Genomic DNA, 16561 nt, shown 5'->3' on the forward strand with positions numbered 1-16561 from the left:
GGGCACTGGAAAGATGCTTGCAGGATAAACTTAATAATGTACTAATTTAGCCTTTGTCTGCACTTGTATATCTTTCCAGCTAGTAAAACTAAAAACTCACATTAAAAATAGAAAGCTTAAATGGAACAGAAAGCAATAACTTCTATAAAGAGTAGATTTTTCAGCCATGCCAAAATCCTAGGCACACCTGAGAAGATTAGAAAGTTCTTACTCAAACTGGCACTATACATGAAGTGAAGATTGATACACACAAGTTCCTGAATTCAGAACATGTCAGATAAGTTGAACTTGACTGCAAGCTCATTTCTACATCAATATCTTATAGATTTGGGCCCTGACAGTTCAAAAATCTCCTAAAACTACCTGTTACCTCCACCAATTTAAAAGGTAGATGATCTGTCATCATCCCCGGTGATCAGCTCCAGTGCTGATTTTGTAAGTTCTAAACTTTCTATTTTTGAAGTAGGAGTAAATTTCTTTAAAAAAGTGACAGTCATAAGTTGAAAATTAAACTCCGTTCAGTTTCCAAGATCCCCATGTCTGTTTTATACTTAAGCAAAAAAAAAAAAAAAAAAAAAAAAAAAAAAGTTTCCAAGCTGCAATTCTCTTCATAGTTCTGCATTCTAGCCCAAATTCAGTGTAATATCTATTTGAAGAACAATAAACATCTTTTGGGTACTACTTAGCTATGTCTCAAAGCTTCTGCTGAAAGTCTTTATGTTATGGGTACAAGTCACCTCATCACATATTTAAAGTAGTTACATTACCTGAAAGAGAGAAAGCATGTTCCCACACACACCCATCAAGTTTCAACACGATTAACAAAACTTACTTTTCAACCTATCCATTTTATTTTGTGGCTGGCAATTTTCGAATAATGTGTTACAGAGGAGTTCAACATCAGCTGAAAGTCACAGATGAGATACCATGAAGTGAAGTGGCAGCAAAATACTATTAACATTTTATGTAACTCGTCATAAATGACCCCAATTATAACTTGATGCCACGTTTCCAGTTGAACACAACACACAGAATTAGAATACGCCTTTGCACAGGCTGAACAAAAATCTGTTTGGGCTGGAGCAGACCTCTACCTAAAACCAAACTTCCCCAGCTGAACTAAACTGCTGTAAGCTAAAGCAAAGCTGTGCTAATGCTAAGCTCCTATGCTAGACTGATTCTTTCAAAGCCTGGCAAGCCTTATAGCTCATTAACAACACCTCCATGAAACCCCAGCCAGGAAGCAATCACTCTGGCAGAATGCTGGAAGTAGGCACCTATTAAAGAACAATGCTGAGGCCTATTTAACAACCAAGAAACTTTCCAAAGGGACTTTTAGGAGAGAGTGGATAGCAAGGATTTAACATGTATTTATACCCACATCTGAGTGCAGCAGAAGGGTCTGTTCTTTCACACCAACTGAGGCTGCTTGTCTAATTTGCTTTACAGCATAACACTAAGAAGTTAAATACTCGGTAGAAATGCTCGTGTTCAACACAGTAAAAGCCTGCAGAAGATTTGGAAGGCTTTTGCCCAAACAACAACTTTAAGACACATCCATGAAAGGGAAAGTTTCAGTAGAATCAAGTGGGCAAATGTGTCTAAGCAGCAGTTCAGACAGATGCTGGCTGGGCTATCATTTCCAATGGCTTCCCGCACCTCACTTAAAACTGATCACCAAGAGGACTCAATAGCTCACAAAGACACCATCATGGACCCAGAGGGAGACAGCCTTCCATCTTCAGCTCCCTCTGCGCAAAAATGAAGTTTATTTCCTACTTATGGGGACTTTTTACCATCTTGTACCATCTATACTTTTTCCAGAGCCTGATGAAGGGACTTTGATCCCAAAAGCCTGCAGAAAAGGACAATTTTCTTGCAGTTTCCCAGGTGGCCTAATGAAAGTTATCATTTTGGAACCAAGAGTTCTAGTTTTTTGTATGTCTTCTTGTCTCAGACTAACACAGCTACCAAGTACACTCCCGAATAACTAAAATGCTTTAAAAAAGAAAAAAAGTGGCAAGGGCAGACACAATCTAACTTTTCAGACGCGCGCTTTGTCTTCTGGAGGGAGAATGTTGTGACCCCCCCAAGGCGTAGGGTCAGCTCCTCGGACAAGGAAAGGCCGGGCATCAACCGCTCCCGCGCAGACTCCTGTTCCTGCGCTCCCCGCCAGCCCGGGGATCAGCAGCGGGTCCACACCCGCCACCGCCCGCTCGGGACCCGGCCCCAGGCCGAGACCTGCCGGGTACCTCTCCCCTCCCCTCCGCCCGCTGTCAAACCTCGCCCTAGGGGGCAAACGGGGCCAGAAGCCGGGCTCGCCCCCCGGGGGCTCGGGCAGCAGGGAAACCCCAGAGCTTCCCAAGCCGAGTGCGGGCAGCCGCGGCCCGGCCAGACTCACCAGGATGCGCTTGAAGAGCGCGTTCTCCTTGGGTGGGAGGCTCACCGACGGCATCGTCCCGTCCCCGCTGCTGTCCTGGCTCCGGCCGCCGGGCTCCGGGCTGCTTCCGGCCGCTGGTCGCTCGCCACCTCCCGGCACACGCCGCTTCCGCCGCCGCGCTCTTCAGGCCCGGGCCGGCCCCCGCCGCCCGCGCCCCTACCCGAGCCGAGCCCCGGGCGGCGCTTCACGTGGTAACTGACCAGGCCGGAGAGGCACCGCCAAAATGGCCGCCGCGCACGGCTTCCCCAGCCGGGTCACCCACCCCGCGCGCATGCGCCGCGACCTCGCCTCGCGCGGGGGATGTCGGGACGCGGGGCGCACCCGAGACGCCGAGTCCCAGCGCGCGCCTTCTTCGCCCGAGGGCCCGGCTTGGGGCCCGGTCCGCTGCGGTCTGCTCGCCCCGCCGGGTCTGCCTGTCCTGGGCGCCAGCCTCGCGTGCAGCAGGCGCCGAGGCAGAGCGTGCGGGCTGGGGCCAGTGTGTGCAGCCCCCTAGGCAGACCCTTCTGCGCTGCTGTGCGCGGGCAACGCTGCAGCCCGAGGGAAAAGGGGGCTGTCCAGCAGCTGGCCAAAAACAGCCGCAAGGACTGGTCTAGGACAGAGGCAGGCGGTCTTGCGGCCCTACTTTTTCTTGGGCCACTTGTGGCGCTCAGTGATTCTCCGCCTTTTCTTTCTAGACTGGAGGCAGCCCTTGGCAAATGCCAGCTCTTTGCTTTCATGTCTGTTTTGACTCCCATCAAATGATAAAGGAAATTAAAAAAAAAAATTCTGTTGCAAAGGCCACAGCGTGCAATTCCTCTTCCAGATCTATGTGTTTGCTTTGTGAATCCTGTTTGTCAACCTAACTGAGCTGACTTGGGGCAGTGCCCCTTGAAAGGATCTCGAGGCTCCTTGGCTGAGTATCGCTGGTATAGGCATAGGCCAGCTTTCGGGTATCACAGTGCCCTTCCTCAGGCCTCCCCAAGTAGTACTGAGGGGATGTTAAAACACATTTACAAATCAAGTGTGTGTTTTGGGACAGAAAGCAGAGAGGTGGCAAGAAATGGTCTCTTTTCAGAATGCTTTAAGATTAGCAACAAAGTGTCCAAGCCTCCATGCCTGAGGGAGGCCTGAGTTAAGGTCAGCTGAAGTCAGTAGCTCTATCATCACATCCACGTTTCCCTTTGACAGCTCCTGGGGCCTGTGATGACGATGATGATGTAAGAGTCATCTGCCCCCCACACTCCAACAAAGCCAAACCCCTCAAAACTCAGTTTCTGACAGTAGTTTAGTGCCTGGCTCCTTCACAGCTCTGCAGAGAAGCTTGAAAGTTTCCCAGCAAAGGCCCAGCCCCCAGGAAGCAGGGCACAAAGAAGCCTGTCTTTTCCCTTTGTTACACTTTCACCATTGTTTGTCAACGTCACCTTTTTCCTAGTGCCTGCCTTGTAATTTTTGTAGCGCTTGGTTTTGGTTTGAGGGGCCGCTTTCCTGGACAAAGCAGCCAGGTGCTGGCCTGAGCTGTGAGAAGTGGTGTATGCTTGACTGGACCAGCCCTGCACTCCGGGAGCTAACCAAGCTCCTACTTGGTGCAGGGACCCTGCAACTTGTTTGCAAGCAGGTTTCTGCACGGGGACTGCAGCTGAAAACAGAAAGGGGAGGGTCCCCTTTTCTTGTGGGATCCTACAGGCCTAGGAGCTGTCGAGTCCTGCTTCAAGGGACTGAGATCCTGGGACAGCCCGGCCTGATTGGAGTGAATTGCCATCGGGAGGTGGATCCGATCCGGCATACACCTGACATGTGCAACCCCCAGCAGGGATCCTGGCTAGCTACAAGCCTGTGGGAGCTGCCTTCATCTCCCCGGCAGAGGCAAGGCAGTGTCTGGCAGAGGCAAGGGGCGCGAGGCCGAGGAGCGGGAGGCGAGCGCTGTCGCCAGGGGGCGCCCGCAAGGCCCGGCCCCGGCCCCGGCCCCGGCCCCGCCCAGTGCGTGGCTGAGGGGCGGTGCGAGGCGGCTGCGGACGCAAGATGGCGGCGCCGCTGGGCCTGGCGAGGCGGCTGTTGCTGCCCGTGAGGCTCCCGGAGCGCGGTGAGCAGCGACCCGCCCGTGACCTTGAGCTTCCCCCGGGGATTTGAGGGTAGTGGGAGGAGGGTCTCCGGCGGTCGCCCTGTGCGGGTTGCAGCTCCCCTACTTGTTCCCCGCCTGCCCCTGCGGGACTCGCCTCTGCTCGTGGGAGGACGGGGCCCTGCGGGAGGTCGTATCGCAGGTGGTCGGAAACGGGGCTTGGAAGGGACTGGGGCAGGCGTCTCAACCCCGTGGGTGGCCACCCAAAAGTAGGCCGCAAAACTATGGGAAAGGGTTGAGAACAGACTTGAAAAATGGATTGACAGGCTTGAAAAATGGGTTCTCCTTTCAAGAGGGAAAAGTGGGCTTTTTCTCTTGCAGGCAGGGTTTGAATGACACTTTTTTTACTCTGGGGGGTGGGGGGTGCAAAAATAATTAAACTGGTTCCAATTGGTGACCTCCCCCAGCCTCCTCCCCAGGTTATGATTTTCAAATTTTACAGGGGGGCTCTAAGCTCATATGGGGATGCTCAGCCCCCCTGAGCTCCCCCATAATTTGCACCCTGGTTGCAGGCTAGCAGAGTTGTAGCCTACGAGGGGCCCTTCATGCCCCACACACCCACCCCCTGCCTCACACACTTGGGGGCAGTGGGTTAGGAGTGAGGACTGCCCATCAATGTTTACAAATGGGTCCTAGTACAAAAAAGGTTGAGGACCACTGATCTAATGTAACCCCCTGCTCAAAGCAACGCTATCCCGATACACCAATATCATCCCACCCAAGGCTTTGTCTTTGCGGGTCTTTGCGGATTTAGTTAGCCTATCCGCATGGGATATGATCTTTGCTTATTTAGTTGGTGAAAGGCCAAGAGGGGAGCGCCATTTAGAACAGGAATGCGGTTTATTTGAGAGGCCTTCTGATTAAGGACAGCTGTCGTGAAAGGACAGTGTATGAACTTGATGGAAGCTGCACCCCTCTGATATACCTGTGTTTTTAGCATTGAAGCGTTCTGCCTTCATTGCAACCAAGCAGTATGATAATGGACCCCAATGGATAAAAGTTGCACTGACCTTGGGCGCAGCTGCAGCCCTGTGGCGCCTAGTAAGTATTGTGACTTTTGTTCCAATGTATATGTAACCGTTTACTTAGAGACCGTAAGATCCTGGATCTCTGCGGTACAGCTGACTGATGCACAGGGCAACAGAAAGATTAAAGAAGTGCATGCAGATTAGGTCTGTTTCTGCCAAGCCCATACGTTGAATTATTTGAAAAGCTAGAGAAGCATGATGCTTCCCTTTGCTACAGCTTTTGAGACAAAAGTTACATGCTGAAGAATTAATTGCCTGCTGATATGTCAACTTGTTTTCTAGACCAGGGTTGGGTAGGCATAAGGAAAAGCTTAACAGTTCTTCTTTTTGATATAAAATCTAGACATGTGGCTGGATATATTCAGAAAAAAGTCATTTTATTTTTGAATGTTTCAGTCTTCTTATCAGTGATCAAGCCTCCGTTGTACCAGGCAGTGTGTAACTGTTTAAAATGTTCCCTGCTTCCAGGAGCTCTGCACCTAAGACAGCAGTCGGCAACACTTTTTTGGCAGGAGACTGGAACCACCAGCTTGGGTTCTTTGCCAGCCAGCACTTATGACCCTTTCATCATTGCCATCACCACTTCTCCTGGCTGTGGTGTGGTGCCACATGGCCCATTTATCCATCTATGCTGCCAAGTCCCTTAGGTCTTGGTTGGATTCAGTGGCTTTATGTGCTGGAGCCAGCCTGCAGCTGTTGGTTGCCAACCCCAGGCCTAAAATAATGATGGCACACGGCTACTGCATCCTCTCAGTCTGCTGTAAAGAGAACATGTTATACAGAATAAACAGCATAGGAATGATGTAGGCCAGTGTTTCTCAACCTTTTAAGTAGCAAGTACCCCCTGACTTCTGAATATTTTAATAAGTGCCCCAACACTCAATTTTCCAGGGAATTTTATATTTACAGACTAATGTGTGACATATGTTGGAAGAAGGGCTGCATATATAAGGCCGTGATATAAATGATGTCTGATCTGGTGTGGGTAGGGATGCTACCTTTTACACTGGGGTGCTCAAGAATGTACCTGGCCTAGAGGTGATGTTAGCCAAAGCTAGGAGGGCTGAACCCAGTGTTGTGCAAAGCGTGGCATGCCAAATTATTGTTGGGGAATTTAAAGTGCTGCGCATGCCAAATTTATTGCCATAGTTTTGAGGCGGAAGGGGTGAGAGAGAGGAAAAGAAGGCGAGACAGACAAGGATATTTGGGGTGGGGGGGAGACAGGTAGCAACCATAATTGTGGAGCAGGCAGGTGGTGTTGGCTGCTTCCAGGGCCACTGCAGCAGGGGTTGGGATGATGGAGAGAAGCAGAGGCCCGCAGCGCGGTGAGGTAAGTCTGTAGGGCAGGGGTTGGCACACCCCAGGGCATGTGTGCCTCTGCTGCAGCTGCCCCAGAAGCAGCCGACACCACCTGCCCGCACCACAATTACGCTTACTACCTGTCCCTCTCCTGCCTTCCCCCTCTCTTCACTCTCCCCCCTCCCCTTCTCTCTCTTGCACTATATCTCACCCTCTCTTCCTGTCTCTCTCACCCCTTCCTCCTCTTCAAACTATGGCAAAAGGTTTGAACATCTATTTGCAGCAGAGCAAAGCTGAGCAGAGTGCAGCGACCAGATAGGCCTATGAGGTCCTGGTGAAAGCCATCCCTGGGGACGTGGCACAGAACTACTCCCCACAGTCTGTTCCCAGGGCTTTGTCCTGTTGCAAATAACTCACGTGTGAAGGCACTGAACACTTCCCAGAGGAGACTGGCCCACAGTCTACTTGAGATGCAGAGTGTGGCCTCATTTTAGCTCCAACAGCTCTGGGGGGCTGTTCCCAAGCCCACAGCAAAGCCCCAGCCAACCCAGCAGCCCCCCATGTCCAGATCAAGGCTTGAAAGTAACCAGGAAATCAGGTTTTCCATCATGCTCGCTGTGCCCAGCCCGGCATGGGCCCAGGAAGGGTTTCCAATGCACTGACTAGCCTTTTCTGCAAAGCTTCCAAATATTTCGGGCCTTAATAACACAATAAGGAGCAGAAACACTAATAAGCAAATTAGGAGACTGTTGGTGCTATGCTAATGAGCATGGCACATGAGTCCATTTTGCTTGGCACTCTACTGCCAGCCATGGAGCCCACGGGCTGTTCCTAGCAGGTGGCTGGGAGGCTGCAAGCCCTACTGCAAGCAGCCCAGGCTCTGTGACTGGCAGCAGCTAGCCAGAGCCTGAGCTGTCTGCAGCCAGGAGGCTGCAAAGAAGCTGCTCCAGGCTCCAGCATCCCATGGCTCCAAGCAGACAGTGGGGTGGGGGACCCTGAGGCAGTGCAGCCCAGAAAAGTCCTGTGCCACCACTGGCACCACTTGTATCCAGCCTGCGCTCTGGGCAGCTGCAGCAAGCAGGCTGCAAACAGCTGCATCTAGCTCTGCAGCCCTGGCATCAGCTCCATGAAATTATGGTGTAGACCAATCCATCATGGCAACTGCTTTTTTCATCTAGTTTAGTATCCTGCCTCTGTTAGTGACCAGCAGTGGACAGTTGTGGAATAATCTGCCTTTCTAGAAAGTCCCCTCCTATAGTTAGACAGTGGCTTGTGTTCTGAATCTTGATGGTTGCATCTCCTCCAAAATTGTAGTTCATCTCGTTTTACTATAAGAACTCAGGCCTTAGTTCATTGCTTGCCTGCATGACCTTGTTTAACCTACAATGTCATCCAACAGCTCTTCGTGATACACAAGAGGGATTTGAAGGAATATGAAAGAAGACAAAAAGCACTGTGTGAAAAATGTACAGACATTCAGAGTGAGTATACAAATGTAGACTGATATATTTAACTGAGACTCTGGAATCTTGCAAGGTGCCTTGCAGCTTTCATTCACAGTCAGTAGTGTGGGAATTGGTAGTTTTGTCCTTTCCTCCTTTTTTTTTTTTTTCCTGTTCCCTGGCTGCTTCAGTCCTGCTATTGCCCTTTATTCTATTACTGATTTTAAAGTCAGTAACTGTTTTGACAACAAAATAAGAGACCAGCAGTTCATTGGTTCATAGATTCATAGATGCTAGGGTTGGAAGGGACCTCAATAGATCATCGAGTCCGACCCCCGGCATAGGCAGGAAAGAGTGTTGGGTCTAGATGACCCCAGCTAGATGCCTATCTAACCTCCTCTTGAAGACCCCCAGGGTAGGGGAGAGCACCACCTCCCTTGGGAGCCCGTTCCAGACCTTGGCCACTCTAACTGTGACAAAGTTCTTCCTAATGTCTAGTCTAAATCTGCTCTCTGCTAGCTTGTGGCCATTATTTCTTGTAACCCCCGGGGGCGCCTTGGTGAATAAAACCTCACCAATTCCCTTCTGTGCCCCCATGATGAACTTATAGGCAGCCACAAGGTCGCCTCTCAACCTTCTCTTGCGGAGGCTGAAGAGGTCCAGATGCCCCAGTCTCTCCTCATAAGGCTTGGCCTGCAAGCCCTTAACTATATGAGTGGCCCTTCTCTGGACCCTCTCCAGGTTATCCACATCTCTCTTGAAGTGCGGCGCCCAAAATTGAACTCAGTATTCCAACTGCGGTCTGACCAGCGCCCGATAGAGGGAAAGTATCACCTTGGATCTGTTCGTCATGTATCTGCTGATGCACGATAAAGTGCCGTTAGCTTTTCTGATGGCTTCGTCACACTAACGACTCATGTTCATCTTGGAGTCCGCTAGGACTCCAAGATCCCTTTCCGCTTCCGTGCCACCAAGCGGGTCATTTCCTAGGCAGTAGGTATGCTGGACATTTTTCCTCCCTAGGTGCAGCACTTTGCATTTCTCCTTGTTGAATTGCATTCTGTTGTTTTCTGCCTATTTGTCCAACCTGTCCAGGTCTGCTTGTAGTTGTTCCCTGCCCTCCGGCATGTCTACTTCTCCCCACATTTTTGTGTCATCCGCAAACTTGGACAGAGTACGCTTCACTCCCTCGTTCAAGTCGCTGATAAAGACATTGAAGAGTATCGGTCCTAGGACTGAGCCCTGCTGGACTCCACTGCCCACACCCTTCCAGGTCGATACCTACCCATCCACTACGACTCTCTGGATGTGACCCTCTAGCCAATTCACCACCCACCGGACTGTGTAGTCATCCAAGTCACAGCCTCTTAACTTGTTTACCAGTATGGTGTGGGATACCGTATCGAAGGCCTTCCTGAAGTCTAAGTATATGACGTCAACCCCTACTCCTGCATCCAGGCATTTTGTAACCTGGTCATAAAAAGAGACTAGATTAGTCAGGCGTGATCTACCTACTGCGAACCCATGCTGGTTTCCCCTCTGCATAATTTTTCCTGCCGGGCTCTTGCAAATGTGAGCCTTGATAATTTTTTCAAAGACTTTGCCAAGGATGGAGGTGAGACTGACTGGCCTATAGTTGCCCGGGTCCTCCTTCCTCCCCTTCTTGAAGATGGGGACCACATTGGCCCTTTTCCAGTCCTCCGGGACTTGGCCTGTGCGCCACGAGTGTTCAAATATTCCCACCAGTGGCTGCGCAATGACGTCAGCCAGTGCCTTCAGTACCCTTGAATGGAGCTCATCCGGGCCTGCCGACTTAAAGGCATCCAGTTCCTCCAAGTGACTGCACCATTTCAGGGTCTACGCACGGTAGTCTGGCACCCTGCTGCTGCGCCTCTACCATTCCAGTGAGAGACTTGTCTTGCCTCTCACTTAGGAACATTGAGGCAAAGAACTCATTGAGGAGTTCAGCCTTGTCCCCCCTGTCCGTCACCAATTGCTTCTGCCCATTTAGTAGGGATCCTATTTCACCCTGGGCCTTCATTTGCTCCCTATATAGCTGAAAAACAATTTCTTGTTATCCTTTACTTGGGATGCCATCCTCAGCTCCATGGTAGCTTTGGCCCGTCTAACTGCCTCCCTACAAGCGTGAGCAGAGGAGGTATACTCCTCTTTGGTAATCTCTCCCTGTTTCCACTTTTTATATGCTCCCCTTTTAGCCCGTAGGCTGCTCTGGATTTCTCTGGTCAGCCAGGGAAGCTTTCTGGCCCCTTTCCCTCTTTTTCCTCACATCGGGATCGTCTCCCTCTGTGCCTGAAGGATCATTTCTTCAAGGCACAGCCACCCTTCCTGGGCTCCCATCTCTTCAAAACTCCTACTCTGCAGTGCACCCTTGGTGTGTCAGTTCGCTTATCACACCCAATTCATGCCTGTCTAATCTCCTCTTGAACACCTCCATGGTAGGGGAAAGCACCACCTCCCTTGGAAGCTCATTTCATATTTTGGCAACTCTTACCGTAAAGAATTTCTTCCTTATGTCCAATCTAAATCTGTTCTCCTTCAGTTTGTAGCCATTATTTCTGGTAACCCCGAGGGGTGCCCTGGTAAACAGAGTGCCCCCTATTCCCTGCTGGGCTTGATGAGTTTGTAGGCAGCCACAAGATCGCCTCTCAGCCTTCTCTTGTGGAGGCTGAAGAGATTCAGATCTCTGTCTTCATATAGGGTCTTACCTGCAGGCCCTCAACCGTATGAGTAGCCCTTCTCTGAGCCCTCTCAAGGTTATCCACATCCCTCTTGAAGTGTGGCGCCTAAAACTGGACGCAGTACTCCATCTGTGGCCTTACCAATGCCACGTAGAGGGGAATTATCACTTCCCTAGACCTGCTTGTGATGCACCTGCTGATGCAAGAAAGAGTGCAGTTAGCCTTGCTTATTACCTCGTCACACTGGTGACTCATGTTCATTTTTGCATCAACCAGGACTCCGAGATCCCTTTTCACTGTTGTGGTACTGAGAATGGTACACCCCACCCCCCCAGGTCTGTAGGTGTGTTGGAGATTCTTTCTTTCCAGGTGCAACACGTTGCATTTATCCTCATTGAATTGCATCCTGTTCTGATCCGCCCACGTCCCCAGTCTGTCCAGATCTGCCTGAATTCACTCCCTGTTTTTTATTGTGTTTATTATGCCCCATAGTTTAGTGTCATTTACGAATCTGGACAAGGTGCTTTCAACACCTTCATCCAAATCGCTGATGAAGAAATTAAACAGTACTGGTCCAAGGACAGAACCTTGGGGGACACCAGTGCTCACATCCCTCCAGGGAGAAACCGCCCCATCCACCACCACACTCTGGGTGCATCCCATAAGCCAGTTACTCACCCACCTTACTGTTAAAGAATCAACATCACAGCTACTCAGTTTGTGTGTAAGAATTGGGTGTGACACCGTGTCAAAAGCCTTTTTAAAATCTAGGTAAATAATATCTACTTCCTCCCCTGCATCTAAGCACTTTATGATCTGGTTATAAAGAGACCAGGTTAGTCGGGCAGGATCTGCCTGCTATAAACCCATGCTGGTTGCCCCTCACCGTTGTGCTACCCGCTGGCCCCCTGCAAATGTGATCCTTAATGGTTTTTTCTAAGGTCTTGCCGAGAATAGAGGTGAGGCTAACTGGCCTATAATTACCTGGGTCCTCCTTTCTCCCCTTGAAGGTAGGGATCATGGCCCTTTTCTAGTCCTCTGGGACCTGTCCCAAGTGCCACGAGCACTCAAACAGCTGCGCCAGTGGCTCTATGTCATTAGCCAATTTCTTTAGTACCCTTGGGTGAAGATTGTCAGGGCCTGCCAACTTAAATACTTCCAGCCCTTGCAAGTGCCCCTTCACTAGGTCAATGCTAACCATTGGTGGATTGGTACAACTCTCACTCCAGACTATAGACTCATTGGGAGGTGCACTTGTATCTGTGTCCAGGAAAACAGAAGCAAAGAAATTATTTAAGAGCTCTGCTTTTTCCATCCTGTCACTTATGAGTTGCCCTAATCCCTTCTGTAGTGGCCCTATGTTACCCTGCGCCTTCTTCCTGCTCCCTGTGTACTTAAAGAAGGACTTCTTGTTATCCTTAATCCTTTTTGCCAACTTGAGTTCTGTATCTTCTTTGGCCTTTCTCACTGCTTCCCTACAAGCGTGAGCCAAGTAGGTATACTCTTCCTTGGTGGCTGCCCCCTGCTTCCACAGCCTGTAGACCTCTTTTTTCCTCTGAAGGCTCCCCTGGATTTCTCTGCTCAGCCAAGAAGGTTGTTTAGCTCTTTTGCCACCCTTTGTGTGTACTGGGATGGTGTCCCTCTGTGCCTGTAGGATCAGTCCCTTGAGGAACTCCCACCCTTCTTGGACCCCCATCTCACAGATGTGATTACCCCCAGACCCACCCTAACCAATCTCCTGAGCTCGTTGAAGTGCTAGACTTCTGGAAGGCCAACTAATGCCCTACTATTTGTCTTTCCCACCTTACGCTGGATAATGAATCCTATCAACTGGTGGTCATTATCCCTTAGATTACCTTGTACTTGTAGCTCCCCTACCAAGTCCTCCCCTGAGGCCAGCACCAAGTCAAGTAAGGCATCTCCCCTAGTGGGACTGCGTACTTCTCATGTTAGATGCAAGTCCTGTATGCAGGTTAAGAACCTACGTGAATGGGCAGACCTGGCCGATTGCTCCTCCCAGCAGATGTCCGGGTAATTTGGGTCACCTATGACAACTAGGTCTTTTGAGCATGCTGCCCTTGAGAGCTGTTTTGAGAACTCTAGGTCTAACTTTTCCCTCTGGTGTGTGGGTCTGTAGTAGACCCCCCACTACTAAGTCCCTTTCACCCCTACCCCCTTTCACCCCTACGGGTCAGATTACGATTTGCCCGTCCTCTGTCCCCATCTTTTATTACAGAGGACGTATGTTGTTCCCTAACATATGGAGCAATGCCCGCCTCCCCCCGCCCCCCAGTCTATCCTGCCTGTGTAACCTGTAGCCTTCAATGCCCACTGCCCTGTCATGGATAGGGTCCCACCAGGTTTCTATTAGACCAACCAGCTCGAGGTCTTTGTTTGCAAGCAAGAGTGCAAGTTCCTTCTGCTTGTATCCCACACTTCTAGCATTAGTATAGAGACACCTAAGCCCCCCGATAGGTGCTCTTAGTATTCCCCTCTCGTGATTTTTAGTGGGCCTCTTAGTACTTACCTGGTCATTTCTAGTGTAGAGTTCATGGCTTGTCCTACCCGATCTCGTCCTGACCTTGGCAACCCCATCCTCCAACGAAGCTAGTTTAAAGCTCTACGTAGGAGATCTGCCAATAGATAAGGAAGTCTGACAGAGATAATACTGAAGCTAAATCAATGTGTATGGACTTGATATGCCTTATAGGGCCATCAGATGTGGTAATTTTCCCTTATCTTCTGCATGTTAAACTTGAAAATTTTTAAAGCTAATGCAAAACATTTAACTTATGGGTTTATACTGGTTTATATGTAGCTTTACAAAAGCACTTTATGTGGAAAAAAAAATCGTGTAACCTTATGGCCACTCTTTTACTATAAACGCATTTAAAAATATTTCATTGCAGTTATATAATTTAATGTTTTCATGTTAATATTACATGTGTTCTTCTTCCCTCTAGATTGAAGATATGCTTCAGGATTTAGCAGTGGTTATAGTCAACAAGACAGTGAATAACTGTAAAAAAATAAAATATCCAGATAACCGTGTCTTTACCAGTCCACTCATTTTATGTGCAGAACTGTAAAATAAATGGTAACATTTGAAGGATGTTTGTCAAATGTGCTTTCTTGCCAGATTATTTTATTCTGAAGATCTGCGGAAAGGTTTCCTTCAACTAATTAACCTTGAATAGAATCAAGGCTACTGTTATAGTTTGGGGTTTTTTGTTTGTTTGTTTTAATAAACTGTTCTTTTTTATTTAAACTACCTTCCAGAATAACAAAGTTATATTAAAAATAAAACAAAACAAAATGATTGTATTACAATGTTCCCCAGACTAGTATATTGAATTAATACACTGTTCTCCCCCTAGTTGTCTTTCTCACTAACCTTACAGAATAAACCATAGGTTTATGTCAATGTAAAGTCCTTCTTGAAAGCAGTCTATGATAAAAGTTGTAATCTATTTAAAATGCTAAAACGTGATTTTTTTTTCAATCTGAAAAGCCAGAAATGCACAAGAGTTATTAAAATAAGTATAAACCTTATTTGAGATACCACCTAGTCTTTAGGTTGTCTCTTCTAGAGCTGTTGCTATTCATGTTATATATTTGTAGTTAAACTTGAAGTAGCTCCTAAAATACTTCTCTAACATTATCTGCTCTGCAAGACATTTTTGGGGTTAATTTTACTTGGAAAAATTTGCTTGAGACCTTCAGTTGAAAGATGCACAGTGGATTTTGAGGCCTCTTCAGCCACTGATTTGGTTTGGCAGATATGTTTGGGGGTTTTTTTGGTAGCAGGGTGGGCAATAATAGACAAGTTCCATAAATGGTGTGTGGTGTCCCATTTGCAAATTACGAAGTAGGAGTAAAGGTTAATTTTAGCCTCCTAAAAGTAGGTTAAAATCTGGCCTTCAGTGTAATAGTTAATTTTTGTACACCTATGGTTGCTAGTTCCTCTGATATACAATCTTTATCCTCTGTGATAGAATGGTTCTTTTGAGACTTGCAAAAGCACAATCCTGTGGGGAAAGTAAAACCTGTGATAACTTTATTTTAATATTTTGGAGACTGACTTAGCTTTCATCCTGAATCAACGCTTCCAGCCAACACAAAGCTCTTACAAGCAAAATTTAATAATGCAAAGAGTGCTACATTAGCTTCAAATCTAATTTTATCTCTAAAGTTGGGTGTATGGAGCATCCAGGCAAGTCAGTATGCTCTTATATATATCTACAAGTGCAGTTTGGCTTGTAGGATTTGTAGCTGCTCTAGAAGATGCACAGGTAAAGAGATAAAACTTGTAATCAGAAGCTTCTACAGTACGATTCTTCCAAATTATCTCAATAATAAAATGCTGAGGTTGTACAGCCAGAGGTACTGCCTCTAATTCTTGTATTCCAGCATAACTGTTTTTAGTATTTCAAACTTGTGAAAAGATGGATGAGAGAAACCTCTGGAATCCCAACAGCCAGGGTGCAGCTTCACAGTTAGATGTTTCCTGGAATTAAATTTTCACTATCCTCTCATTCTGCCTGTCACTTTTCATTCTGCTTTGAGATCCATCCTTTCTGTGGTCATTCACTTTATAGTAGGAAAAAGGAGAGGACTGCATAATTCTGACCCTCATTTTCAGCTAGCTGTGCATTGTCATAGCTAACAAATCTTTGCCCTTTCCCCTCTCTTATTAATTGGCAGGTTTTAACATAAAAGGGTTGACTTCTTTGTTTGTACTAAGGCCTTGCCTAAATGGGGGAAATTCACCAGCTTAGCTGTTTTGCTATTACTACTGGTATTACTTATTTTTATGTTAGCCTTTCTGAAATTACTTCCCTGTAGATAGGTTGTTACAGAACAAAAGTGACTTTTGGTAAAATCACTATTTCAGATAAACCTACTTTTACTCCAGAACGCTCCTGTCATTACAGAATTATTCCAGAATCTTTTTAGCATTTAGCACAGTATCCAGTCTATGTGGAAATCGTTATAAGGCCCAGTTTGCATGAACTGTTTCAAAGTACGCTAGGCAGACAAGGTTCTTTCTAATAATTAGTTGGTTTAATAAAAGGTCTTGGATTTACCCAAAGAACCTTGTCTGCCTATGTCCTTAGACCAATATGGCTAAAACCTATACTCATCAAAGTACACTGAAGTTCAAGTTAGTACACTATCTGATTTGGTCTGCATGCATTAATGGCCTCGGCTAATTTCTGTTAAATGTCTTGGAAGAAATATTGCAAAAATTATTGCTAAGGGTTCAGTGGTTTTTCTTAAGGGAGTGGTTGATGTACTCTAGCCTGAATTTCATTTGGCCTTTGCTGACTTAAACATGCATCTCCTCTAAATACTCTTTAACCTTTTACCTCTTTAACCTGTTCTTTTTGTACTTTGGCCTACATTTTCATCTCCTTGTTAAATCAGTTTTAGTATCTGGTCACAACTTAGCTTTTTAAGTTAAGACTGAAGCAAAAAAGGCATAGAGTACTACAGCCTTCTCTGCATCATCTGTTGTTCCCTCTCCTTTTCTTTTTAGCACACATTTTGGTATCTTC

At 47.6% G+C, this 16561-nt stretch overlaps 2 protein-coding genes across 2 annotated transcripts in view; one reads left to right on the plus strand and one right to left on the minus strand.

The window, feature by feature from the left end:
• NAA15 (N-alpha-acetyltransferase 15, NatA auxiliary subunit) overlaps positions 1-2660 on the minus strand; it is a 68164-nt gene extending 65504 nt beyond the window's left edge. The window contains exon 1 of the mRNA XM_006261714.4: positions 2402-2660. Within this exon, the coding sequence (XP_006261776.1) occupies positions 2402-2455 (54 nt within the window). The 5' untranslated portion in view covers positions 2456-2660. The remainder of the gene's footprint in view (positions 1-2401) is intronic.
• A 1729-nt stretch (positions 2661-4389) lies between these two features.
• Positions 4390-14112, plus strand: NDUFC1 (NADH:ubiquinone oxidoreductase subunit C1). The gene is made up of 4 exons (XM_014595658.3): positions 4390-4499; positions 5473-5576; positions 8262-8343; positions 13967-14112. Exons 1-4 carry the CDS (start codon positions 4439-4441, stop codon positions 13969-13971), a joined length of 252 nt encoding a protein of 83 aa, XP_014451144.1. The 5' UTR covers positions 4390-4438; the 3' UTR covers positions 13972-14112.
• The last annotated feature ends 2449 nt before the right edge of the window (positions 14113-16561 follow it).

Source organism: Alligator mississippiensis, chromosome 2 (assembly GCF_030867095.1).
Source record: "Alligator mississippiensis isolate rAllMis1 chromosome 2, rAllMis1, whole genome shotgun sequence".
NCBI lineage: Eukaryota > Metazoa > Chordata > Crocodylia > Alligatoridae > Alligator > Alligator mississippiensis.

What these genes read in the sequence shown, in the direction of transcription:
- NDUFC1 (XM_014595658.3), top strand. Translation starts at nt 4,439, where the DNA reads ATGGCGGCGCCGCTGGGCCTGGCGAGGCGGCTGTTGCTGCCCGTGAGG. An exon ending in CGTGAGGCTCCCGGAGCGCG is followed by an intron (nt 4,500 to 5,472) that starts GTGAGCAGCGAC and finishes CTGTGTTTTTAG; the next exon opens with CATTGAAGCGTTCTGCCTTC. An exon ending in CTGCAGCCCTGTGGCGCCTA is followed by an intron (nt 5,577 to 8,261) that starts GTAAGTATTGTG and finishes GTCATCCAACAG; the next exon opens with CTCTTCGTGATACACAAGAG.